General features: G+C 44.2%; 1 protein-coding gene across 1 annotated transcript in view; it reads left to right on the top strand.

Moving 5' to 3' along the window:
- Positions 1-27,945, top strand: part of LOC130264135 (M1-specific T cell receptor alpha chain-like) — a 215,500-nt gene that overhangs the window by 162,619 nt on the left and 24,936 nt on the right. The window contains exon 4 of the mRNA XM_056512153.1: positions 27,686-27,739. Coding sequence (XP_056368128.1) covers positions 27,686-27,739 — 54 coding nt within the window. The remainder of the gene's footprint in view (positions 1-27,685; positions 27,740-27,945) is intronic.

The following is a 27,945-nucleotide window of genomic DNA, read 5'->3' on the forward strand; positions in this document are numbered from 1 at the left end:
TTTAAGACTGACACATTATTGCACAAATGAGAAAGTTTATGTTTGTGAAACACACACAAAAAGACAAAAAACCTGGGGAAAGCTCCCTTTCCCTTCTGGCCTCTCAGAAGGTGACACCAGCCCAGGCCCCGTAGAAGCAGCTCAGCCCGTCAGGGTCGGGTGGGCTCTGATCCAGGGCTCGGGAAGCCGCCGGGCCCCGTTTTCAACCAGGGGCCCCAATACCCAGGGGGAGAAGAGGTGGTTGTTAAGATCCCAGCCCCCCAGCACGGCCAGGGAGCCCCTGGATCGGCAGAACCCTGCCCTGCTGCTGGCCCGGAGCGGCTCCGAGCGGCCGCCCCGCCGCCCTCACGGCCTGGGGCAGGCACAGCCGGGCCCTGTTCTGGCAAAGCCACCCACACCCTTGCCTCCTGGGCAGGGTGGAGGGAAGACCCCCAGCCCGCGGCTGGAATAAATGCAGGAAATGCCAGAAAACAGCCATGGAGCCAGAAAACTCATCGCCATTTTCTGGCTGGGCCCTACAGTCCTAGCCAGCCCCAGCGTGGCCTTGAAAGACTCTGTATCGTAAAACAACTCCCAGCCTGGGCCTGGAAGAGATCACAGAACCATCTGCTGCCCGGGCAAGGTATTAACTCTTTCACTGCCCAGAATAACTCTTGCAGACACTTTGTTCTCTCTCCTGAGTGAAAGAAAATAACCTTATGATGATACACACAGAAACAGCACGAAAACACCGAGGTCAGACAAAGGGAGGAGTCATGTCCCAGTTGAGGGAAGGAGGAGAGTTGTGGACAGAAATTTCTCCTTTTTTAAGCTATGGAGAAGAGACTCTTGTATCCCTATAACACATAAAGATATTATGGGGTGGATGTGACTGTTCTAACTGTAGATATGAGAAGAGGTATTGGTGTTAAAGTAAGCAGATGTTGAAATAGCTGTGATACCCTAAGTTTGAATAGTGAGAAGACTCCTGCTGCTCCCCAAGGAAGAAGAACAAAAACTTCTGTTTTCAAAGATGAAGTGAGCTTTTGTTTGAGCTGTTATAATGCTTAAAGTGTGCCTCATAAGTTGTTACGGTCCTCAGTAATGGTTATGAGAAAACTGTGAGTTGAGGAAGGGATTTTTACATAGTGATCAGATCTCCATTTTCCTGGGTGGCTGATCACTCTGATATCAAGGCCACGAGAAAAGTGTTTCTTGAGGAGAAATCTCTACAGACTGAAGAGGGAAGTCTCCTCTCCCAAGTGAATTGGTGGAAGACTGTTTTAGAGATGGTAAACTGATTGAATTGTTTTCTGTATATTTTCAGTATGAAAGAAAAGACATGAGGGGACAGAAAAGTAGTCTAAAGTTTTATTCTGAGGGTTTTTTTTTAATAGTTTCTAGTAATAAAGTTTCTCTTTGTACCATTTAAAGTTGAGCCTGTTTTGCCTTCCTCCTAGTCCTATCTCACAGCAGGAAAATTTCAAATTGGCAGACCAAAACCACTATGCTCCCTTAGACAAAAACAGTGGAATCAGATGCACAGGAGGGAAATGTCAACAAGGAAAGGAAAACAAGCAGCAACAAAACCAAACAAAATCCAGACAATCAAAATAGAAATTAACTGAGAACTGCCTGGGGTTGTGTGTGTGGGAGGCCTGTGTGTGTGTGAAAAGATAGTGCATGCAAATATTAAAAGGAACATGGCCTAAAAGCTTAATAACAACACTCAAACGTAAGAGTTATTTAACTTAACTTGTACCATAATTTAGTATTTTAACATATGTAAAGCACTTAACTTATACCAAACTTAATTTATAGCTTAACCGTAACAATCTAACAGGGGAATAACACTTAACAGCATTTAACCTAACTTACAGCTTCAGTTCAAACTTAGCAACTTAACAAAGGGAAACTGTCTTGGTTTAGTTTAGATTTGCCAATTCTAATATACTCAATTTCTGTTGTGAGATAAGATTAGGAGCAAAAACAAGGCAGGCCTAAAACTTAAAAGGGTATAAAGAAGAAATTTATTAACAACACAGAGAAAATGAGAAATTCAGAATAAGATTTTTAGATCACTCCCTCCTCACCCCCCACCTCCCACATTTCTTAACAACAACATACAGAGACACTTCATTCAGTCCTTCACATAAATAATTGTTTCAATTCACTTCAGGGAGAGGATTGTTTGGTCATAGGGATTTTCCAAAGAGAAAAATAAAGTTCTCTTGTGTCTTCATTTTCACAATTTGGATCCACCTGGGGAAAAGAAATCTGCAAATCGTGAAACTCCTCCCATCTTCACAGCCTTCCCAGAGCTGTGTTTGTTGGCCATGTCAAATTCATGGGGTACTACTTTTAAGAGTGAGCTGTTCAAAAGCAAAAATTCTCCTCATCTCTTTTTTCCTCAAATATCTCTGTTCATACCTCATTCTCCAGAACAGAGATTCCCCTTTCCCTCAGGGCAAAGGATCTTTTTCTCAAACGCTTTAACCCCCCTATGTTTTTTCCATGATTTATAGGAATCTTCAGTGCAGTACAGTCCACCCCATAGCTTACAAAAAGATTTTTTTCAGTCAGCTTCCATGGCTTCCATGGCGTCTCCTCAATCTCTTCGCATCTGGAAACTTGGCTCTTACTTCACTGACTTTATTGTATTTTTTTCCTGCTCTACTACTTCTTACTCAAAGGAGGAGGATAGGGGGTCTACAAGTCTTATCTGAGCATTGGAAGGGTTAAAATTTCACACAGTAGGTGCAGGAACCAGGCCAGGCCATGCTGGAGCCATGCCAGGATGTCAGGCCGCGCTGGGAGAGGCTTCATCTTCCCATGGCTGCTCAGAGCCAGAGGCAAGACCTTCTCCATCTCTCTCTCCCCCCATCAGGGTCTCTGGTTATAAAAAATGGGGCCCGGCGGCTCCCAGGCCCACCCGTGCCCGGTCAGGCTGGTGTTACCTGCTCCACAGCCGGAAGAGCGGAAGAGAAAGAGAACTTTTTCTCTGGAGTTTGCTTGCTTTGAAATGTGTGTCACAGATCTTCATCCCTTGGTTTATAAAGAGAGCCCCTTCTCCATCCCTTCCCCCACCCCCGAGCCCCCATTAACAGTGTGAAAAGGCGGCCGAGCTGGCGCCACAGCGCCCCCTGCTGGGCAATCATCGCACCCGCCCTGCCCGGCCGGGAGCCAGCAGCGCCCCTGCTGGCTGTGCCCGGAACTGCACCCAAGGGGAAAGTGCCTGCAGCCCAGAGCAGCTGGGACCGGTGTCAGAGTCTGTTTGGTGTTGTTTACTTGCCTTTTTATGCAGACACATGCTGGTAAAGGACTGGTGTTCCTTTTCCAATCTCTTTGCCTGAAAGCCCCTTAATTTCAAAGTTACAGTAATAATTTGGAGGGAAAGGGGGTCATATTTTCCATTTCATGAAGGTTCCCGCCTTCCTTGGCAGACACCTATGTTTCAAACCATGACAGTCTCACACATAGAGTGCAGAATCTAACATCTGTCCTGATGAGCAAGTCAAAGTGGTAAGAGCTCTCTCCTGTGGTAGAGAACATGAAAAGCATCCTGAAAGAATAAACCTCTTTCCAAGAGGTTACGTAGGAAAGCATCAGGAAGAACAAGGAAATCTGAATATCAGGGAGAATATTTTGCATTTTCTCTCGTGTTTTTATTTATATCCAGAGAGAGTAGTGTTTATGCTTCCAGTCCAAACCTCTCTTGCTTCTTCAGAAATATATGAGAATGACCCAAGAAAGATGCAGTGTCTGAATGTTTTCTGTGCCCAAGACACAAAGGGTGGAACCAGAATGGCTCTGGCAGCACCAGGCAGGACTCTGAGTCTCATTCCTTCAGTGGTTTGGCTTTCCCAGAGCCAGTAAAAATGTGACAGAAGGAGAAGTTCAGGACAGTATCAACATCTCTGTATTACCTGATCCCTTTGCAGCTCAGCTCCCTGAACTGGCACAGATCAAAGCTTCAGCATTGCCCTTGCAGAAATCCTCGTGGTTTTTCCCATGTGGTGCCCCACAGTGTTCTAGGGCCAGAACTCCTCACCCTCAGACCCTTGGCTGCCTCTGGGCACAGCACAGCAACCTGACCTGGGCTTTATTTAGTGGTTTCCTGCCAAAAGGGCACAGGGCAGGGTCCTGCCAGTTGCTTTTCAAATGGGTCTGGAGGGGATGTGGCTGATGCTGCTCCTTTCTTCCTGCTGTGAGGCTGGGCTGGGTGTCAGAGCTCTGCCTCTGCCCATCACTGCAGCTGCTTCAGCCCTGGCTGCAAGGCTTGTGTTTGGGAGGAAGGATGAGCATATATTTAAAAGAATACTCAAAGCAAACCTCAAAACTTCTATGAGTGTTAATTTGATAGAAGCAATTAAAATACATGGAATGAGGTTAAAAATATGCCCCCCCCCTTTTTAAAAAAATTGGATTTGCTCATAATCCTCTTTCTAATTGCAACTTATTTGAGAAGGTAAATAGACTGTGTTTCCCTTTCTTCACATAAACCTTTTTGTTTTCATAAGATGATAAATACAGCATTAAAAACACAATTTAATAATCATATTCCTGCATATGATGGTCATATTCTGACCGGTGTGTTCTGTTTCCCCAAGAATTAAAAATCCTGGTAAAATTAGATCTATTGATGTAAACTGAACTTCTTTCACTGATCTCTCCTGACACCTTCTGGCCAAAGTGTTCATTGTTCTCACAACACTTTCAGTTTCATGAAATCCAGAAAATAGCTCAAACGGAAGAAAAAAACCAAAAAAACAACCAATCAAAGAAACCACCGAAACCCCACAAGAAGTGTTGTGTCTGCACTTGCCACAAATTAAACTTCTTTGCTCTTCATTTGCATTCTAGCCTTGCCTGCAGGTGCAGTTGGAAACTCTTGCTAAGTGATCCAGAGGCTTTAGAAAGTCAAAGAAGCTGAAAAAGCTGAAAAACTCCAGTGAGATTCAGAGAAGCTTCATTTGAAACTTCAGACTAAAGCAGGGTTACAGCTGCAAGTGATTTGTAACAGAAGAAATGGAGTAGAATATGGGAAGCACTTGCAGCACTTCTTTCAGAATTCCTCAGTATTTCTAAAGGAGTTTTAAACTCAAAATTAGAAACTTAGTGGTCAAAATTTCCTGGGCTGGAGGAAAGAGGTCTTGTTGGGATTTAGGGATGCATTTGTGCCCCAAAAGGTGTTATACCTAAGTCAGATCTTCCAAAGTTGTAGATGTCTGGCTAAGCAAGCAAGTCTGAACCAGCAAGGAATGCAGCCCAAGCTTTCTGGCTGCAGGCAATGAAGAGGCTGATAAGAAAATGAGGGAATGCAAGTGTCAGAGTGCCTGGTGCCCCGGGATAAGGATATTGTAAGGAAGTTGTTTCCTGCAGGAAGGCTGCAGCTGAGCTGCCCTCAGGAGCTCCAGCCCTTGGATGAGGTGTCTGCCAAGGGGTTTCTCACATCAAGTTCTGCTGTGGACCTGGCTCTTTCTGCCAAGAGGTGAGTGTGTTTGCGTGGCAGAAACCTGTGGATATAATACTTCTTTAATTTAATCCAGCTGGGAATTCAGAGGGCTGTGCTTTGGAGTCAGTCTCCTTTAGGTGTTACAAAACCAAGGGTGTGCTTTGAACAACTGTAAGGGGTCTAATGAAACAGGCAACAATAGGAGGGTGGGTTTCAAAGGACAGCCTTAGACATGGTCACTAGCTATGGGACTCTGAGAAAATAATTTATCCTTTGGTGGATAATTCACTCTATGAAACAAGAGAGAGAAATTAAATTCCTTAAGTCTTGTTCTGTAGTAAAGTGGTGCAGGGAGTTGGAAGGGGATGGAATTATTTAAATACACAGAACTAGCCTGTTCTTGTCTTTAAATTAATTTGAATGAATACAAGCTTTTCTATTTTGTTGAAATACATAAAGTTTTCCAATTATATATGTTAAGTAGCATCAGTGGGAGACTTCCCATTTGTTGAGCAAGTTTGCATATTTGTGAATCTGAATAAGATGTTTAAAACTGTTCAGTGATGTGATCTGCTGCTTTTCAGCTGTTTTTCCTTCCTCATCTCAGCCAGCTTTTAGCTGAAAGTATTGGCAGGGCTTGCACATAAGGTACGGCTTGGAAAGGTAATGAATTTGTGTAGAAATAATTTCTGCATGGGCAGGCATGAAGGTTTCCCATCACTTAATTTATAATTTGAACAATAGTCATTCCTCCCTCTGCTTCCTTTGCTTCCTTCCTTCCTCACTATGCTGTCCATAATTTTGTCCATAATTTTGGGAATGGCACTTGGGAAAACTCCAAATGTGCTGTGGCTGACATACAAAGAAAAACTCACCTGGTCATGGTAAAAAGTGATTATTTTGTGAAGTGCTGTTACACTGACACAGGGAATTACTGCTGTGCAGGAAGCACTTCAATTTAGTCACAATAACCCTGAGTAAAGACAAAATCCTGGCTGTTCTTACCAGCCAAGAAGAAAATTCTAATTTTTTTCTTTTTCTTGTTTGCTGCAAGTAAATGTACTTTGAGACTGCTTAACTGGAGCAGAAGTGATGGACTAAGCTATTCTGGGAGGGATGCCCAGATTTTTTTTCAACTGAATATCCATGCAGAATGTTTTTCTTCTGTATCGAGAGGGATACAGAAAGAGAGATTGCATTCCTGGAAAAAAATAAAAGTTTTGAATAAATTTTCTTTTAGCTCTCAGAAAATCTGCATGTATTCAGGTATTTTAAAAACCAGCACAGAATTATTGATTTCATCACTACCATGTCACTAAGCATAGTTACCATATCAGGAAAAGCATGGCTGGTTTTAGAGGTGCTGATATTCTCATGGATCTTTCATGGCTTTAAATATTTAATCCCTGCATATAATCTCAAATCACTTTAAAACAAATATTATCAATACTTCTATGTGATAAGGAATAATTAAAAATCATAATTTGCCATGGAAACATCTTACATTTCATGAGAGGATGTAGGAGATGTTTTTGTAAAGGGCTGAGCTGCTGTGGGCAAAATCATTGAGACACTCCACTTTTTGTCTGGATTTCGGCTGACAGTGTTTTCAGGTGAGCTGCTCCTCTTTGCCTGGAGAATTGTGGGGATGATATTTCCATTTAATCCCATTTGCAATTCCAAAATGTGAAAAAAAATGAACAGAAGCACAAATCACTTCCCTGCAGCCAGTTTGGGGAAGTGAAATGAAGATAATCAGTAGAATTCTGCTTACAGCAATTTCTTTCAAAGCTTTAGTCTAATATAGCAATGAGGCACCTCTCCAGAGATACCATATAGAACAGAGTAAGAGTAGAAAAACCACTGGAAATGGATGGATGTGAGCAAATTATATCACATTATTCCCTGTGCATTTAAATGAACTTAATGCACAGAAATGGTAAGTTTTATTTGATTTTTATTATTCTAATTTTTATTTTACTTTCGTTTTTTATTTTTTTAGATGACTTTTTCTTTTTATTATTTACATTTTATTTTTATTCAAGTTCATTTAACTTTTGAAGGAACTCAGTAGGAACTGAGATCTTGCTCCTAAATCAGATGTTTTCAGTTTGATGTCATTCTGCAAATTCAGACCTATTTCTGACTGGACAAACTGGTTGTGGTTGCCAGTTCCAGTGTTACATGAAAAAGGATTGGGCAGCTACTGCCTGTTCAGAGAGAGAGACACCATGTGGATTTGTTTGTCCTGTGTGGATGAGTTTGAAGTTATATTTGAGAAAGGAAAATATGGATTAAAATGCTACAATGCTTTTTTCCCTATACATCAGGAATTTGAAAAGTATATAGAAGCAGTGTATGAGATGAAAAATGAATAACATGCATCAGCCTGCTTTGCTTCCCTTCTTTTAAAACTCAATTTATTTTATAAACCTTTCTATGGTACTGAAAACACTTGTGGCAAATATCAGCTTACTTTATGTGATCATATCTCACACTGAAACCCACTCAGCATAAGAACTTCTGAGCTTGTTCATTTTCTTTTCTTTTTTTGTCTATAAGACAGGTTATTTCTCCTTAAATATGAGCAATACACAGAGCGAGTCCAAATGGGGAAAACATCTCCATGGAATCTCTTGGTTTACAGCTAGACAGGAGTAAATCAGTTCTTCTTGGTGAACCATCAGCAGCAATCCAGTGTCCCTGCAGCCAAAATGACCAATTTATCCTGCTTTCAGTGCTTTATCTCTCAGCAGCACTAGAGCAGCCCCTACAGCCCTGTCAGTGAAGAACATGAACTTTTGTAGTTTTATAGTGAAAGGCTAATGGGGAACTCTGAGAAAGAAAGTGGCTGGAGCAGAAGCATGTGGTGGTCTCAAGCAGCTGCTTTACATGGAAATCTTGGAATTAATATTCAGAAGTGCCTTAAAGAACCAGGCTGAAACAAGTGATTCTTCATGTTCTGACTGAGAGAACTCAACAAGTTTTGAGTTCAGGTTTTTGCAAAATTTCTTGAGTTTTTGTGAAGTTTCTTACAGTTGTGATATACCAGTTTTGAGAAAATAATTTTTCTGTCAAGGAAGAGTTTAATAATAAAGTCAAGGTATTCTGAAGGATGTAAAGAACCTGATTATTCCAGAGTAGCTACGAAGCAACAGAAGAAGGTTCCTGGAATTTTGTGGCTTCCACAGATTTTTGAAGCAGAGTTCAGCGTGGTATTTTGAGGTGATCTTGTGCTAACTTCCATAGCTTCCATAGCAATGTTGGAAATGGCAATGCATTCAGCTTTGGGACAAGGACTGCTCAGAAGGTAAATCCAAGTAAGTACAATAGAAGATAAATAAGGAAAAAACAATGTGAAGGAAAAATAATTTTCTGAGTCTATTCCACTCTTCTGTTTGCATGTAAGCTGGCAGAATTATTGATGTGTAGCTGCTCTTGTGCAGGCCAGAAAGAGAAAATACTGAGTTTAGGGCCAGTTTCTAGAAATCTCTGTGCATCTGTTGGAATGAAAATAGAGACAGAAAGTGGGACTGAGTTGCTCTGTCGATGGTCTGTCTATCATTTTAGTTATACAAGAAGATTATAGAAGTGTTTGTCGTTTTGTTGTTGGTTTGGTTTGGTTTGGTTTGGTTTGGTTTGGTTTGGTTTGGTTTGGTTTGGTTTGGTTTGGTTTGGTTTTGGGGTTTACGGTTGTTTCATTGTTTGGGTTTGGGGTTTGTTTTCCCCCCAAAACTGGAAATGTGAGAACAAAGGCAAACTCATACCTCAGAGAGGAAAAAATCCCTAAGGTTTCATCATCATTTTGGTGCTATTCAGGTTTTGGGGACACTTGGATGAGGAGTAGTTTAGACAGTTTTGATGTGAGATGCCTGATGGTGCAGGCTGCTGAAAGCTGTGATAAGATAAACACTAACTGAGGTCCATGAAAAAAGTGCTGTAGGAAAATTTCACTCCTGTCCTGTTTTATCTTGTTCATCTTCATGCTCACAGTTAATTATTCTGATTTCTACAGTTGCTGCTATCCCAGGAGCATGGACCACAATCTCCTCTGTGATAGATGTGAGCTGGGCTGAGGAGACAGGATCCCACAGCTCTGGGATTCACTGCATGGAATTGTTGTGAAAATTTTTTTGAGCATTTAATCATAGAATGGTTTGGTTTGACCTTAAGGATCACCTCACTCCAACCTCCTTCTCCAGACCTCATCACCTTCTCTGGATCAGGTTGCTCAGTTTTGACCTAGGAAGCTTCAGAAGAAACACCCCAGGAGATCTATGAGCACACATCAAAGCTGAAAATCTCCTTTTACTCAAAAGCTACTGGCAGCAGTTTTGGTAAAGCTCTTTGTCACTGTGAAACTCCGGAGGTAGCTACAACAAGCTGACTTTTGGAAAAGGGACAAAACTCTCTGTTTATCCAAGTAAGTGCGCAAAAGAAACTTATCAAAAACTGAACTCTGTAATACTGAGATGAGCTTTGGTCCAATCCTGGGGGTGTTCAAGGCCAGGTTGGATGGGCCCTGGGCAGCCTGATCCAGTGAGTGACATCCCTGCCCATGGCAGGGGCTTGGAGTGAGATGACCTTTAAGGTCCATTTCAACCCAAACCATGCTATGTATCTGTGATTCAGGAGTTTAATCTTCTTCCTGAATGGCAATTTTTCCAACTACCAAGAGTTAGTAGATGTGTCACCTTTTGGATATAGAGTAAGTGAATATTCATCTTGAAACTGTCAGACTTGTGAGTCCAGTTTACTCCTTTTCATGCAAAATATTCCAGGTCAAATCTGCCATCTCAGAGGGATTTTGTTTCCATCTTCTTCAGTGCTTTTTGAGGTGTTGTTTTTTTCAGAGTTAAATCCCCAAGATGAGAATTGCACTTAAAAAAGGTCCATGTTTTCCTACTGGTTATACAGGAGACTAGGAAGTAAATTTAGACAGCTCACATGTGTAGGACATGTTTCTGGTCTCTCAAGACATCTCATTTTCCTGAACATGTTCTGCAGAGTGTCAGTTTCTTTTCAAATGAAGGTTTTTACAAATTTTACCTTTATAAATTGAAAAAAGCATTTGATAATTACTCCTTTCTCTAATAAGTAGGGGAGAAAGTCTGTCATGGATCAGAAGTTTCCATGGCAAGGATTTTGTAAAAGTTTGCCAAGGTGTTACTTCAGAGGTGAAAATCAAGGGTTTAAATGTGAATGATTAATGGCATAAAAGCAAAGCCAGAAAGAATTCTGAGAGGCTTTAGGAAGGAAGTGCCTGTTGTTCTGAGGATTGCAGGTGGGTAGATCTGGGCAAAGATGTCCAGTACTTGTTCCCTATGGAGATTAAGTGATGATTTGGGAATTTCTTATTCTAAGTCTCCAGAATTGAAGTGGTGAATGCTATGTGAATACTTGTATTTTAATATTCCAAGAAGTTTGGTGTTTAATTTATATATAACATAGGCTTTAAAATCACTGGGATAGCAAAGGCTGTGAAGAATTTATGCATGTCCATATCTGACCCTCATCACTGAAATATATTGATGGAAATTTTCTTGAGTGTCTTTATCTTCCAACGATTTTTCTTTGGGTTTTTTTGGCAACCAGCAGTTTTAATGTTCAGAAACTATCAGTGTCCATGGATTTTTATCCTAAGGTAGACTATCAGACTGTCACTAGGAGCAGGTAAGAACTTAGTGGTTTTAGAAATACCCAACTTTCATTTAGCTGCAGGTTAAATAAATGCAAAGCAGCTTTCATTTAACTACAGTGATTCAGTGTTTTGGATGAGACTATTCCTGTCTGTGAGATTGGATGTGGCACAAGCCTTTAACAGAAGGAGAAGCAATTTGCTGCAGTGTGTTTTGGCAGTGTTCACAGGGAGCAACTTCTTTTAATTTTAAGCCTGATATGTTTGCCAGCCTATGAGGTACCACTAGTAGCTGAGTCCATTAAGGTTTTTATTACTGCACACATCATTATTCTAAGTTTTCCCTGCAATTGGTAATTCACGTTCACAAATTGAAATTAGCTATTGGGAAAAAAATGTTGTGTTTTTTCCTAGTGAAGGATTGCCTTGTAATTGTTTGTATGGCTGAAAGTAGATATATAATTAAGATGGAGTAAGAATAACTCCTTGGTGAAAAAAAAACTGTTTCCAGTTTAAAGGAGAAAGAAAAGGAAGGGATACATACAATTAGTTGTAGCAGGTTGATGGTGATGTCTGTAGTTAAACCATAATTTTTATTCCATAATAAACTATGGATATTATAATTTACCACTCTCAAATTTGTTTAGCTGGTTTCTCTTCCTGGAAAGGAGGAGTTAAAAAGGCAAATACATTTCTTTGGACAGTTTTTGCAAAGCACTTCCTGGCTGTGCGAACACAGGAGGCTTTGGGAAATTAACTTTTGGACAAGGAACAAGAATTGTTGTAAAACCAAGTAAGTGAGTATGGGTAATTTAATAATTACACTTCTATGTTCTTTTTTTCTAAATATTTAATTTGTTTGAAAATTTAGGAAATCTTGTCTCTCTTTTGTTGAGTGTCCATAAGACTGAAAACCTTTTAATTATTGATTTTTCTTAAACCTTCTCAACCCTTCTCAAATGTACTGTGTGGCATGGAATGATTCAGACAAATCCTTTTTGCTCTTTTATAATCAATATATTGACACAACAATGATTACAGAAAAATGTTGCAATACTAAATACTGTGTTTTTATAGCCATGAAATACCTTAAATGGGGGGAAAAATGAAATAGAAGACTTGTTTGCTTTTACAGAGAAAAGATAAACTGATGTGGGAAGAAAAGTATTAAATGCTGCCATTTATCATAAGATTATGATAAGATTTAGTTTAGCAAAATTTTAAGCAACAGAATTAAATTGTGGATGCAATCACCAGACACTTGGCTGGGTTTGGCAGAGTCCTTAACTCAGGCATTCAGCAGCCCCTGGGAATCTGTCCAGTCCCTCAGTTTCTGTAAAGACCCTGGTCACCGTGTGTCTGGTGGTGACAGGAAGGTCACTTTTGGTGGAGGAACTCTTCTGCTTGTGCTTCCAAGTAAGTCTTCCAGGAAAAGCAGTGTTTCAGCATTTGTTTTCACTCAAGAATGCTGTTTTGTCACATCCCAGATCCAGTGAGAGCCTGTTCCAGGCTGCTCCTGATTCCTCACAGAGCTGGATGCAGAAATGTTCCTGTGCTCTGCTCCTGGAGACCTCCCAGATTCAGCTGGGATGATGAATTCAGATTCCTCCTAGAGCAGCAGTATAACCAGGATAACTGCAAGTTAAATTCTATTAAATTCTATTCTGCCCTTGCAATTTCAATTTTATAAAGGAGTTTGTATTCAAGTCTCCAGTGCCAGGTTTTCATGCCCAAGCCAATATCTGACAAGGTGCACAGACTTTTTCAGGGCTGTGAGACATTTCATACTCATTCACAGCTTTTGGCAGTGCTAGTTCAAAACTGCTGCATTGTTTGGGCAAGTTCAACAATAAATATGTAATTGGAAGTCCTTAGAATTCCAATCTGAAATTAGCTTGAATATCTAAGCCTCCCTCTGAGGGTTAGATACTTGAGCTATAATTAAAAGTCATCTTATTCTACCAGGCTGAATGACTTCATTGTCCATTGAATATCCAGGATCAAATGGGCATGACAGATATACCTGAGAAACAGAAATCAGTAAAGTAAAATGAACTTTCTTTTCACTTTGTAGAAAGAAATCAGAACAAATCTTTGTTCATATGAAAATCTCAAATTTGCAGTCAAAATTGAAATAAAAAACCTGAGGAAGAAAGGAAGGAAACCAATCCAGACAGCATTTCCCATAAAATTTTTATGTACATCTGACTAGTTGATTCCCATTTTGAACTGTGAAAGGCACTACTTTTTCTTTAGAGGCAGGTCCTGTGATTCACCATCAGACTTTTAGATTAGTTCAAATTTTAGAGAGAACTTTTGTAGAGATCTCTGAGGCAGTGCAACTGCAGGAGGAAGAAAGCAGGTCTTTGGACAGGGGACACAGATAGTTGTGACAACAGCTAAGTGCAATCTGGTTAAGGAAGCAGCTTTTTTTACCTATTTACCTTCCTATTCTGCCAGATACTTTGCAAATGTACTCAGCTCAAATTACTGTTCCATTATCCAGATCCACAAAGTGTAATTCTTCTTCAGTTCTGATGATCTCAAACACTGCAGGAGTCTTACACTTGGTTTTTCTGCCTGTGTTATGTCGAGATCAGGCTCAATATCTCAGGAAGTCCCCATTGCTGACTTGGGATCAGAATGGTGTTTTCTGTCAGATTGTGCCTTGGATTCACAGGTGAGAGACTATGAGTTCTGCTGAATTCTGTGGGAAGCATTTCTCTTTTCCAAATGTCAGGAAACGCTCCCTGCAGGGGAGGAGAATGCTGGTAATGAAAAGTGGTGTGTAGAAAATGAGAGGAGGAATCCCAAGGCACACCCAAGTGAGCACCACAATGTGCAGGTTAATTCAGCTACAGACTTGGTTTGACCTGGATCTCATTCAGGGTGCAGTGAGTGATGTGTGCCCTGAGTGGGTGCAGGAAGGAGAACTAGGTGGGGTTGATTCAGGACATCTCCATTACTGCATTTCTGAAAACCTTCCATAAGCAAGTCATCCACTTAAATATGTGCAGAACAAATCGTGAGAGGCAACAGAGAGCTGAAAAGGGCATATCCATCACAGAAACTCGTTAGGAGGATGGTTAATTATCTGACTGTAAGGCAAGTTCTCTTTCTCATCTTTATATTTCAGTGACCAGATGTCTGAATTTTTAGTGAGGAACAAGGAATGGAGGTTTGCAGTTAAAATGGAAGCATTTTTCTGTCCAGGTCGCTTACAGAATGGAAACATTTTATTGAGATGCCAAATATATGCCTAGATTTTCTTTGCCAGGTTCAGGAAATCTGGGAGGGGGTTATCTGAGTTCAGTCCAGCCCAGAAACCATCACAGAGCAGAAGTTTTCCTGGTTTGTGTGCATTTGCAGAGCAGGAAGGGTTTTTGCAAAGGAATTGAATGATGTGTCACTCCAGGAAGCAGCTTTACAAAGCTGCAGTTTGGCAAAGGAACAAGGCTCAATGTTAAACCAAGTAAGTGCATGATCTGAACATGAGTGTTTTGGGAAGTATTAGCAATATTTAATTACCATGGGAGGGGAATCTCCTTCCATATCTACTGCTTCTGGGGCAGAATTGAGAGTTTGACTGAAACATTTAGTGGAAACAGAGCAGCAAGAAGTCTGGGGTTGTTTTGTAACATCTGAGAGTTCATGGAAAGTACCTGTTATGAGAGGAGCCTTTCCAGAAATTGCAGTAATTTCTACTCACACAAAGGATGCAAGGACTAAATTCCCAGCAAAATGGAAATCAGGTAAATCAGCATGAAGCCATGCTGATAGCAAATCTTTTATCAAACTACAGACCTGTATATATTCTTAAATTACTTGATTTTCCTAGTGTTCCTTGGTAGAAAGAATTAATGCAGACAATGTAAAAGAATGGATTTTCCTTGTGCTTTTCACATTTGTCCCTTTTGAAGAGCACTACAAAATCTACCCCCATGTGGAATTACATGAGCAAGAAAGGCTAAGATGGCTCTTCAGAGAAATGGAAAGTCTTTGTCCTATAAAAAAAAAAGTGATTTACTATATATTAACAGATAGAGAAAAGCCTGCAGAAGTCCTGCTTATGTGAAATGCTGAGCCAGGTGTCCTTGCCAGGTATTGTCCCCAGTCACATCTTCCCCTGCAAAACTCTTCAGGACTTGGGGAGTGCAGAGCTCCTGGGAATGTCTGTCTTTCCAAATCACAGCTTTGAAAGTAGATGCCAACTCTGTGATTTCTGTAGGGAGGGCATTAGTTGATTCCTGGCCATGCCAAAGCCTCCCATAATCAGGGCACTTCATCATTCCTGACCTGTAAAATATATTGACAAAAAACCTGCAAGAAGACAGAGTAGAAGTAGTAGTAGAAGTAGATCCTTCATTTTGTGGGGATAAGAGGTATTTTACACAGAGTTTTGAGTTGATAAGAAATAGTCTCCTGCCTTGGAAACTAAAATGTGTACAAGATCATGGGGGTTTTTGTAAGGGAGGGTTTGACTGTGTGAACTCAGGAAATCTAAACAGACTGACCTTTGGAAGTGGAACCAGGCTGCTGGTAAAGCCCAGTAAGTATCTCCTCACCAAGTACAGACTGAATGTTTTAGGTTTTTCTAATTGGATCTTGCTTAGAATACAGAGGGAAAAGCTTCTTTACAACTTGCAGGAAAGAGGGCATGGGGGAGGAGAGCACATTCTGAACAATTAGCTTCTGACTGCTTTGCCATGTTGCTGGGAGTGGAACAGCTCTGAAACTGCTCCTGTGCTGAAAGTCAGTCAATGTGTTTGTGCTGTGGAGAACCTCAGTTACAGGAACCCTCCTGGGGAATGTGTTTGAGATTAGCATACATGAATAGCCTTTGTTTAATCAGAAGATGAGATAGAGCTGCTTTCTGGGACCTGGGTTTGCATCCCTTACTGGATTCATTGTCAAACAAACAAACTAGAAAAATTAGGACCTTAGCCTGGCTTTCTCTGAAAGTTTCTGTCTGTTTAATTTTTCGTTCCTTCTTTCTCTAATGGTTCTGCTCCCTTGCTCAGCTGCTGAGATTGACTGGCTGGCTGATCTGCCTGACTCCTTCTTTAGACCATGAGAAGTTTTAGAAACAGCCCTTTTAGTTGTTTTAAAAAGAGGTGGAAATTTCATCCCCATTTGAAATGTCACAAGATGTGTTCTGGCTGTTAGAGGCTGAGGCTTTTCCCATTTACCATTTTTCTACGTGTTTTCTAAGTGTTGTTTGCTGTGGTATAACTGAGTCTTCCTGGAGACTCATCTATGGGAGAGGCAAAATACTAATTCTGAAATCAGGTACTTCTAAAAACAAATTCTTCTTTCACAATTTAAGGACAAGGCTGAGATTCTCCTCTCTCCTAAACATTACAAAAATTGCAGAAGAACTTCAACTACATTTTGCCATAGGGTTTGCATTTCTCCTGCATTCAGAATTGTTTCTGTCTGGAAAGATCAGAGCTATGCAGCAGGCAAAACATCCTAATTTAGGCTCAAATGTATGTGACAAGGGTGGCATCTGTTTTTCCCTTGGTCTCTTTTGGAAAACACATATTTGTGTGGACCCAAAGTGGTGGGTGGTTTTTGTTAGTGAGTGTGTCACTGTGTGAATTCAGGATCTGCCTGGAAAGTGACCTTTGGGAGTGGGACAGAGCTGAGAGTGAAACCAGGTAGGTGGGGAACCTGAAGGGAGTTATGGATAGCAAAGCCTAATTCCTCTTTCCAGGAAAGCATTGGAACAGCCATTAAAATTCCATTGTTCTTTCCTTCTGAGAGCAACTGAAGGTCAGAGCTTGACCTTGCATCAGAGGAAAAAAAATTCATTATGAAGCTGAACACTTACTCGAGAGGCTGAATATTCTTGTGCCCATTTGTGTCACTGAGGGTTGTGACAATTTTCAGTTCTTTTTCCGGAGCCTCTGGTGCCTGGAAGCATTTCCAGGAGGAGGATTTGCTCTTTAGACAATGTGCCATGGGCATGGTAATGCCATGCTGATAGTCCATGAGCACAAAGGAGCAGAGGGGATGTTGAGGAGAGAGACACAGATTGATAAACTTGTCTTATAATAAAAAAAGTGATTTATTATGTATTAGCAGATAGAGAAAAGCCTGCAGAAGTCCTGTTGATGTGAAATGCTGAGCCAGGTGTCCTTGCCAGATATTGTCCCCAGTCACATCTTCCCCTACAAATCTCTTCAGGCCTGGGGAGTGCAGAGCTCCTGGGAATGTCTGTCTTTCCAAAACACAGCTTTGAAAATAGATATCAGCTCTGTGATTTCTGTAGAGAGTGCCTTAGTTTATTCCTGGCTATGCCAAAGCCTCCCACAATCAGGGCACTTCATCATTCCTGACCTATAAAAAGTATTGACACAAAACCTGCAAGAAGACAGAGTAGAAGTAGTAGTAGAAGTAGTCACTTCATTTTGAGGGGATCTCAAACAGGAATTTTGCACAGAGTTTTGATTTGATGACAAATAGAGTCTGCTGTCCTGGAAACTGAAATGTGAACAGGAGCATGGGGGTTTTTGTAAGGGAGGGTGTGACTGTGTGTACTTAGGAAGTGCAGACAGAGTGACCTTTGGAAGTGGAACCAGGCTGCTGGTAAAGCCCAGTAAGTATCTCCTCACCAAGCACAGACTGAATGTTTTAGATTTTTCTAATTGGATCTTGCTTAGAATACAGAGGAAAAAGCTTCTTTACAACTTCAATGGAAGAGGGCATGGGGGAGGAGAGCACATTCTGAACAATTAGCTTCTGACTGCTTTGCCATGTTGCTGGGAGTGGAACAGCTCTGAAACTGCTCCTGTGCTGAAAATCAGTCAATGTGTTTGTGCTGTGGAGCACCTCAGTTAGAGGAGCCCTCCTGGCGAATGTGTTTGAGGTTAGCATACATGAATAGTCTGGGACCTGGGTTTGCATCCCTTACTGGTTTCATTGTCAAACAAAAAAACAAGATAAATTAGGACCTTAGCCTGACTTTCTCTGAAAGTTTCTGTCTGATGGGATTGGTTCCTTACTTTGCTTGTGAGATTGACTGTCTTAGCTGATCTGCCTGACTCCTTCTTTAGACCCTGAGAAGTTTTAGAAACAGGTTTAGAAACTGTTTGTTGTTTTAAAACTGGTGGAAATTTGAAATATCAAAGTGTGTGTTCTGGCTGTTAAAGTTTGAGGCTTTTCTCCTTTACCATTTCTCTATAAATGTTGATCACTCTGGGATAACACACCTTCCTGGGAACTCACCTTTGAGAGGGGCACAAAACTAATTCTGAAATCAGGTACTTCTAAAAACAAATTGTTCTTTCACATTATAAGGGCAAGGCTGAGATTCTCCCATATCCTATAAACATGGCAAAAATTGTTTAAGAGCTTTAACTACGTTATACTCATAGTGTTTGGATTTCTCCTGCATTCAGAATTGTTTCTGCCTGGAAAGATCAGAGCTATGCAGCAGGCAAAACAGCCTAATTTAGGCTCAAATGTATGTAACAAGGTTGGCATCTGTTTTCCCCTTGATATCTTTTTGAAAACACATATTTGTGTGGACCCAAGGTGGTGGGTGGTTTTTGTTAGTGAGTGTGTCACTGTGTGAATTCAGGATCTGGCTGGAAAGTGACCTTTGGGAGTGGGACAGAGCTGAGAGTGAAACCAGGTAGGTGGGGAACCTGAAGGGAGTTATGGATAGCAAAGCCTAATTCCTCTTTCCAGGAAAGCATTGGAACAGCCATTAAAATTCCATTGTTCTTTCCTTCTGAGAGCAACTGAAGGTCAGAGCTTGACATTGCATCACAGGATTAAAAAAAATCATTATGGAGCTGAACACCTACTTGAGAGCCCGGATATTCTTGTGCCCATTTGTGTCACTGAGGGCTGTGACATTTTTAGTTGTTTTCTTCAGTACTGGCTGTTCCTAGAAACCTCCCAGACCTGTAGACCTCTCACTGTCCTTTAATTGTCAAGAACCCAGGCAAAGTCCTCTTTAATTCCCAGAGCCTGCAGTTCCTTCTCTGCTGGAAAAACTGTCTTAGCCTTTGCTCTGTTGCTTCTACTTCTGGCTACAGAGAGGTTTCCATCCAGGTTTGCACTCCTTGCCAAAAAAAAATAAAAAAAGGAAGAAAAGCTGGGCTGCCATGGAAAGAGGTTGGAACAGGTAGGGAATTTTTTGTTTGGGGAATCAATGGCAGGAAAGTCCAGGAGGAAATCTCTGCTTTTAATGCTGTTCTAATGCTGAAGGAGGAATTTTTCTGTGGGATTTCTTTGCATGAATGAAGGAGAAGAATTTCAGTCAGTGGCCGTCTCTGTCCAAACTGAACAAGATCATAAACCAGGAAAAATCTTTACAGGAAATGCAGTTCAAATTGCCAAGGAGTTTATTTGGGTAGACTAAGTTAAACAGAATGTCAAGTAGGACCTAGTTAGGTACAGGAAGGAAAAAAGGGTTTTTGTTTTGAAGACAAACACTGTGTGAACAGCTATGGAAACAAACTCACCTTTGTAAGCGGAGTGCAGCTAAGGGTAAAACCAAGTAAGGTTTGAATCATTTTTTGCTCTGCATTGTAGATATAAAGAAGAAAAATACAAAAAGTCATGCCAGTGATAGGAGCTGAAGAGAGGTCTACAAAGCAATGTCCTCCCTTCCCTGTCAGAGATCCATGCCCTCCCTGTCAGATACCCAGTGTGGGGTCCTGGCCACATCTGATCAGGACATTTCATGCATGGCCATGCCAGCAGGGGTTGCTTTTCTCTCTCAGCTTGTGGATAAGCCTGAGTTCTTGCTGAGCTGAAAACTCCTGTGTGAGCTGTGGCACAGGGACACAATTTCCAGTTTCAGCTGAGAAGTTCTCCCACTTTCTTTTTAACCCCTTCCATGGGGGGCAAAACTGCCCCATGCCCAGTGAGATTTTCAGGATACCCTTCCTGGGCTGGTGGCTCTAAAGTTCTGGGGTTCCCTGTCTCTTCTCTTCTCCAGGATGGGCTTTGGGCAGGGAGAGCAGTGCTCCCAAACAGGATTTGCACCCACAATCCCAGGTGCTCCTGAGCCCACAGCAGATGGTGGCAGTTCTTCCCTCCAGGCCATCCTGGCATTCAGCCCTGCCTGCTGGGCTGTGGGTGACCAGGGCTGCAGGGGTGAGGCAGGTTTTTGTCAGGAGAGGAAATGCTGTGTGAATGCAGGATCAGGACTTTTTGCTCCTGCCTTTGGCTCTGGAACCAGACTCACTGTCAGGCCACGTAAGCCCAACGCTACTGCTGCTCTTTCTGTTGTGTTTGGGGTCATTCTTGGGGGGCTGAGGGCAGCAGCCTGGCTGGGGTTTGGTCATCTCTGTGTGTCCATAGCCTGGGGTGCACTTTCAGGCAGTGTCCAAATGAAGCCTCCTTGCTCTGGGTTTGGCTGGGATGCACACAGAGCCACAGCCTGCTCCCAAAGCTCCCAGCTGCCAGGGCCAGGCTGGGCTGTGCCAGGATTCAGGATCCAGGATCCAGGGAAAGGCACTGCCTGCCCTCTTCTGCCCCTCTGAGAGAGGCCATGGCTGGGCAAAGCCTGGGGGAGAGGAGCTGCACTGCAGGAGCTGGCTGGGCTTTTTGTAAGGGCAGGAAATGCTGTGTGATTCTGGCTACACCAAGCTGACCTTTGGCTCAGGGACCAGACTGTCCATCCAGCCCAGTGAGTGCTCAGCTTTCCTGTGTGTCCTTTGTCCAGAGTCCTTGAGGGGCTGCAGGAGGTGGAGCTCCCAGCTGGCAGCCAGCTCTGGGTTTCTGTGAATTGCTCTGCTCTCTGACAGCAGCTCCAGCTCACCAGGGCTCAGGGGCTCAAGTGTCCATGTGGCCAAGGCAGTGGCTCAGTGCCTGAGTGCTGCAATCTCTCTCAGCAGCAATTCTGTGCTGGGGCTGTGCTGGGGCTGGGCAGTTCAAGGAATGGCCCAGCTGAAATGCAGAGCAAGGGTTTCAGCACTGGGGCTCCTCTGGCACTGCAAAGATGCCTCCTGGGGCTGGAAATCTGGGCTGCTGGGAGGTGCCCTGGGTCAGGGACTCTGCTCCAGGCTGCCTCCAGGGGCTTCTTGCCTTCCCTTTTGCCACTGCAGTGCCAGCAGTCTTTGGGACAGGGATCCTAAACTGTTCCCTCATCACTCAGGGGGAGTTTCTGCCCATCTCTGGTGTGATTGGTGAGCACAACCCAGGGCAGTTATCCCCAGGGATGTGAGCAGGGAAATGGGCTTTGGGCAAAGAGAGGCCCGAGGAGATCTCTGGAAATCTGGGTGTGTGTTTGGAGCCTCTTGCAGGGGCAGCTGCAGGGCTGGATGGATCCCAGCCCATTTTGTAATGAGCTGTCTCACAGTGTGAGTGCTGGAAACTGGGGAAAGCTGACCTGGGGGAGTGGAACCAGACTTGTCATTGCCCCAGGTGAGTTGTGTCCCCTCTGAGCCATGGTGGAGCCAGCACAGACAATGTTGAGCTCCAGCTGCACCAAGAGCAGGGCAGGGGCTTTGTGGAGAAATTTGGATGCAATTTCACCCAACAATTCTGTCTGGGGGCTTTGCTCCAGTACCAGCAGCCCAGGACAAGTAGCTAGGAGAGGAAAGGGGCTTCTTCCACCTTCTGCTGGGAGAAAGAAATATCCCTCAGGCAGGGCTGGGCAAAGCCTGGGGGAGAGGAGCTGCTCTGGGGAGGCTCCTTGGGCTTTTTGTTAGGGCAGGAAATGCTGTGTGATTCTGGCTATGACAAGGTGACCTTTGGCTCAGGGACCAGACTTTCCATCCAGCCCAGTGAGTGCTCAGCTTTCTTGTGTGTCCTCTGTAAAAACCCTTCCCTTTCCCCTGAAGCACCATGTGCACTGTGGGGTTTGGGGAATGGCAGAGCACATTGGAAGGAGAACAGAGATGCTCCTTCATTTCTTGCTGCTGATGGGAACCTTCAGTGGAGTTTCTGAGATGGTGGAAATTCACCAAAACTCCCACTGGCACAAGGAACTGTGCTTGAAACCAGGGCTCAGGAGTGGATTTCCCCTTGTTCTGGGTACCAGCAGTGCCTTTGAGCCTGTTGGATCAGGCAGCTGTGCAAGGGCTTTGTCCAAAGGCATTTGCAGGGCTGACAGGGACATTTGGTGATTAAGTGTGTCCCAAATGATCCTGTGCAGAGAAAGCCACCCTTTCTCTTTGGAAAGGGAACTGAGCTTTCAGTGGGATCCCATGGACAACCAGTGGCTTGGAAAACTGGGGTTTGATTTTCAATGTTATTTCTCTGTGTGTTGGAAAATTTCCTGCATACTTCATGCTTTGAATGTATGGAAGTGCATGGAGAAAGCTAGAGGGAACACAATCTGCTTTCCTTGCATTAAAATTCAGATAAGTTACTGTCCTTTCCTTTGGGGTTTCTTTTTGTTTTTGGTTTTTTAATCCTTGAATGATTTTAGGTAATTATTCTCTGAGAGGAATGCTCTGGTATAATGACTGCCCTGGACAGGATTAAAGACTGCCTGGTTTCTCTTCTCTACCTCTTAAAATCCCAGGCTGCAGAGCACCTCCTGCAGAAGTAAAAGCTGGATTAGACACAGAAATAGCCAGAGCCCATCTTCCTAGGTAGCAAGTGCTGCATTTTTGGATCTGTGTTCAGTGATTGGCTCACACAAGCTGTATTTTTGGATGTGTCACCAATGGCCTCAAGGGTGGTTTTTGTTGGCTCCTTTCTCACTGTGTGAATGCTGCCTACAAAATCACCTTTGGCAAAGGGACAAAGCTGCTTGTGAACCCAAGTAAGAATCAGGTTTTTGTGTATTTGCCTCATTTCTGGTGGGTCTGGGTTTGAACAGCACAAGGGCTTTGTGCACCATGGCCTGGGAAGCCAAGGAATCAGCTGGGTGAAATGCACCTTTCTGATTTAAATTCCTCTAATCCTTCTGGGATTGTCTGTGCATCTGGTGTATGGTGGCAGCTGTAGACAGCCCCAAGGGCAGATGGACACCTGCACCCTCTGGAAGCAGGACTTCCCCAGGTGCTGTGCCCACAGCCCCTGCTCTGCTGTTCCCCTCTCTTCTGCCATCCCAGCAGAGCAGGGCTTTGGGGTAGGGATCCCATCTGGGAATGTCCTGTCAGGGCCTCCTGTGCCAGGGCTCACTGCAAAGTCCAGGGGCTCCTGGTTGTTCTGGGGAGGATCTTCAGCAGCCCAGAGGCTCCTTGGGCTTTTTGTTAGGGCAGGAAATGCTGTGTGATTCTGGCTACAAAACAGTGACCTTTGGCTCGGGGACCAGACTGTCCATCCAGCCCAGTGAGTGCTCAGCTTTCTTGTGTCTCCTCTCTAAAACCCTTCCCTGTCCTTGGAGCACCATGTGCACTGTGGGGTTTGGGGAATGGCAGAGCACATTGGAAGGAGAACAGAGATGCTCCTTCATTTCTTGCTGCTGATGGGAACCTTCAGTGGAGTTTCTGAGATGGTGAAAATTCCCAAAATTTGCCACTTGCTTGAAACCAGGGCTCAGGAGTGGATTTCCCCTTGTTCTGGGTACCAGCAGTGCCTTTGAGCCTGTTGGATCAGGCAGCTGTGCAAGGGCTTTGTCCAAAGGCATTTGCAGGGCTGACAGGGACATTTCGGTGATTAAGTGTGTCCAAAATGATCCTGTGCACAGAAAGCCACCCTTTCCTGTGGAAAGGGAACTGTATTTTCAGTGGGATCCCATGGACAGGCATTGGCTTGGGAAATTTGTGTGTAATCTTCATTGGAGTTTCTCTGTGTGTTGGAAAATTTCCTGGATACTTCATTATTTGAATGCATGCAAGTGCTTGGAAAAACATAGTGGGAAGAAAATCTGCTCTCCTTCCTTTAAAATCTAGAGATATTACAGTCCTTTCCTTTGGGATTTGTTTTTGTTTTGTTTTTTTAATCCTTAAATATCTTTAGGTAATTATTCTCTGAGAGGAATGCTCTGGTGTAATGACTGCCCTGGACAGGCTTTTAAGACTGCCTGGTTTCTCTTCTATACCTCTGAACATCCCAGGCTAGAGAGCAGCTCCTACAGAAGTAAAAGCTGGATTAGGCACTGAAATAGCCAGAGCCCATCTTCCAATGTAGCAATTGCTGCATTTTTGGATCAGTGTTCAGTGACTGGCTCACACAAGCTGTATTTTTGGATGTGTCACCAATGGCCTCAAGGGTGGTTTTTGTTGGCTCCTTTCTCACTGTGTGAATGCTGCCTACAAAATCACCTTTGGCAACGGGACAAAGCTGCTTGTGAACCCAAGTAAGAATCAGGTTTTTGTGTATTTGCCTCATTTCTGGTGGGTCTGGGTTTGAACAGCACAAGGGCTTTGTGCACCATGGCCTGGGAAGCCAAGGAATCAGCTGGGTGAAATGCACCTTTCTGATTTAAATTTCTCTAATCCTTCTGGGATTGTCTGTGCATCTGGTGCATGGTGGCAGCTGCAGACAGCCCCAAGGGCAGATGGACACCTGCACCCTCTGGAAGCAGGACTTCCCCAGGTGCTGTGCCCACAGCCCCTGCTCTGCTGTTCTCCTCTCTTCTGCCATCCCAGCAGAGCAGGGCTTTGGGGCTGGGATCCCATCTGGGAATGTCCTGGCAGGGCCTCCTGTGCCAGGGCTCACTGCAAAGTCCAGGGGCTCCTGGTTGTTCTGGGGAGGATCTTCAGCAGCCCAGAGGCTCCTTGGGCTTTTTGTTAGGGCAGGAAATGCTGTGTGATTCTGGCTACGAGAAGGTGATCTTTGGCTCAGGGACCAGACTGTCCATCCAGCCCAGTGAGTGAACAGCTTTCTTGTGTCTCCTCTCTCTAAAACCCTTCCCTGTCCTTGGAGCACCATGTGCACTCTGGTGTTTGGGGAATGGCAGAGCACATTGGAAGGAGAACAGAGATGCTCCTTCATTTCTTGCTGCTGATGGGAACCTTCAGTGGAGTTTCTGAGATGGTGGAAATTCACCAAAACTCCCACTGGCACAAGGAACTGTGCTTGAAACCAGGGCTCAGGAGTGGATTTCCCCTTGTTCTGGGTACCAGCAGTGCCTTTGAGCCTGTTGGATCAGGCAGCTGTGCAAGGGCTTTGTCCAAAGGCATTCGCAGGGCTGACAGGGACATTTGGTGAATAAGCGTGTCCAAAATGATCCTGTGCAGAGAAAGCCACCCTTTCTCTGTGGAAAGGGAACTGTGTTTTCAGTGGGATCCCATGGACAGCCATTGACTTGGGAAACTGGGATGAAAGCCATCCCAGAGGTGTGAGGACAGGGAAGTTGTATTCACTGCTGTGATAAATCCTCCTGGGCTGTGTTGGGAACTCGTTGGCACGGGATGGAGTTGGAGCGAGAGTGCAGGGATGGCCACAACAGACAGGGCTGGGAAGGACATGCTGAAGGACATGGGTTCCATCTGTGGGGAAGTTTGCTGTGTTTTCTCTGGCTGCAGAAGGGACCTGGCCTGAGCAAGGCCATGGATTCCCTCATTCCCTCAACCCTGCCAGCCCCTGCTCTCTCCTTTCAGCCAAGCAGACACAGCTCCTGAGCCCTCCTGCTCAGGGATGGACAATTCCTGCCATGGCCAGCCAGAGCTCTGGAAATGGGGCTGGGGTGCTGATGGCTCTGTCTGGCACAGCCCAGGCAGCTGCTCATTTGCTCCCCAGAGGAAAGGATGAATTCCCAATGCTCCTGTTTGCAGCACAGTCCCTGCTGCAGATGGCATTCCCCAGACTCTTCCTTCCAAGGCTGCAGGGATTCTTGGCTCCCAGGACCTGCTGTTGGTTGGCAGCAGCTGCTCTGCTGCAGGCTCCTGGAGGGGAAGTGGCAGCAGAGCTGATGGTTTTTGTTGGGCTCTGAAGGACTGTGTGATCTCAGGGAACTACAAAGTGATCCTGGGGTCGGGGACACGCCTGGATGTGAAGCCCAGTGAGTACCAGAGCTGCCCAGAGGGGCCAATTCCTGGGCCCTGCTGTCCCTGTCCTCCCTTTGCCCCTCCCTGGGCCCTTCCCTGCAGCTGCCTGGAGCAGGCATCCCGGCACAGGAACACAATCTGCTGCTGTGTCCTTCCTGCCCAGCCTGCCCTCCTCTTCCTCAGCAAGGCCAACTGGCTCTGGGCTGCACCAAGTGTGCCCAGCTCCAGGGGCAGCCACGGCTCTCAGAGGCACCTCTGAAAGCAGCCAGAGGCAGAGCTGGGCAGTGCCCAGGAGTTCCCTGCACAGGAGCAGCTCCCCTGGCTCTGGCCAAGCCTTGCCATGGCTGGGACTTGTCTCTGCTGAGGGGCTGAAAGGAAGGAAAGGCAAAGGGAGCTGCTGCTTGGCAGGCAAGAGCTGGGGAACAGATGTTGCCTTGTTGCAGGGAATGGCACCAGAGTGGAGCTTGGTGTGTTGCATTTCAGGTTGTAGGAGAGATGCAAAAAGGATAATGCAACATAGTTCCTCATGTAATGGTGAAGGGAAAGAGAGCTTTATTTAAAGAAAAACTGCACTTATATAGGGTAGTTTGTGCAAAACAGAATAGAAAAGGCTCACTGGTCCAAGAAGGCAACACCTTTTTGAAATCATGCTCTGTGCAAAACATCATGTCTCTCACAGGTATTTAATATTTGTTATAATTTCTTGTCCTTGAGCAGGATGAGGACCCCAAGACTTCAAGGCTGCTTTTTCCCTGGTTCCCAGCAGTATCCAAAGACAAGGAAGCTTTGCTGGTGCCTGGATTTGCAGGTGCTTTGTGCTTGAGATCAAGAGCAGGGCTGGCAGAGTGGTTTTTGCAATGCAATGTGTCAGGGTGTAAATGTGGCAGCCAGAGTCATTTTTGGCAAGGGGACAGTGCTTTCAGTGCTGCCAGGTGAGCAAACCCTTATTTCTGCAAAGTGGAATTGCTCCATTTCTCACTTGTTCTGGGTTGTCTGCAGGGGCCGAGCTTTGGGAAGCACAATGTTTGCAGCCCTGCCATTCCCCACGTGTCTCTTAGATTTGCTTTCCCCACATGGCCCCCTGCCCTCTGCTCTGTCCCAGCATCAAGAGCCTTTTTACCAGAGCCTCTGGTGCCTGGAAGAATTTCCAGGAGGAGGATTTGCTCTTCAGACAATGTGCCATGGGCATGTGAGTGCCATGCTGATAGTCCATGAGCCCAAAGGAGCAGAGGGGAGGTTGAGGAGAGAGACACAGATTGATAAACTTGTCCTATAGAAAAAGTGATTTACTATGTATTAATAAATAGAGAAAAGCCCACAGAAGTCCTGCTTTTCTGAAATTCTCAGCCAGGTGTCCTTGCCAGGTGTTGTCCCCAGCCACATCTTCCCCTGCAAAATTCTTCAGGACTTGGGGTGTGCAGAGCTCCTGGGAATGTCTGTCTTTCCAAAACACAGCTTTGAAAATAGATGTGACCTCTGTGATTTCTGTAGGGAGGGAATTAGTTGATTCCTGGCTATGCCAAAGCCTCTCACAATCAGTGCACTTCATCATTCCTGACATGTAAAAAGTATTGACACAAAACCTGCAAGGGCACAGAGTAGAAGTAGTAGTAGAAGTAGTTCCTTCATTTTGAGGGCGTCTGTAAGAGGCATTTTGCACAGAGCTTTGAGTTGGTGACAAATAGAGTCTCCTGCCCTGGAAGCAGAAATGTGCACAAGAGCATGGGAGTTTTTGTAAGAGAGGGTTTTACTGTGTGAACTCAGGATATACAAACAGACTGACCTTTGGAAGTGGGACCAGGCTGCTGGTAAAGCCCAGTAAGTATCTCCTCACCAAGCACAGTCTGAATCTCTTAGGCTTTTTTTTTAGACGTTCCATAGAATACCGAGGGAAAAGCTTCTTTACAGCTTGTAGGAAAGTGGGCATGGGGAAAGAGGGCACATTCTGAGAACCTGGCTTCTACTGCTTTGCCATGTTGCTGTGGTTGGAAGAGCCCTGAAATGTTTCTCTGTGTGCTGGAAAA

This window comes from Oenanthe melanoleuca, chromosome 27, assembly GCF_029582105.1.
Source record: "Oenanthe melanoleuca isolate GR-GAL-2019-014 chromosome 27, OMel1.0, whole genome shotgun sequence".
In the NCBI taxonomy this organism is placed as follows: domain Eukaryota; kingdom Metazoa; phylum Chordata; class Aves; order Passeriformes; family Muscicapidae; genus Oenanthe; species Oenanthe melanoleuca.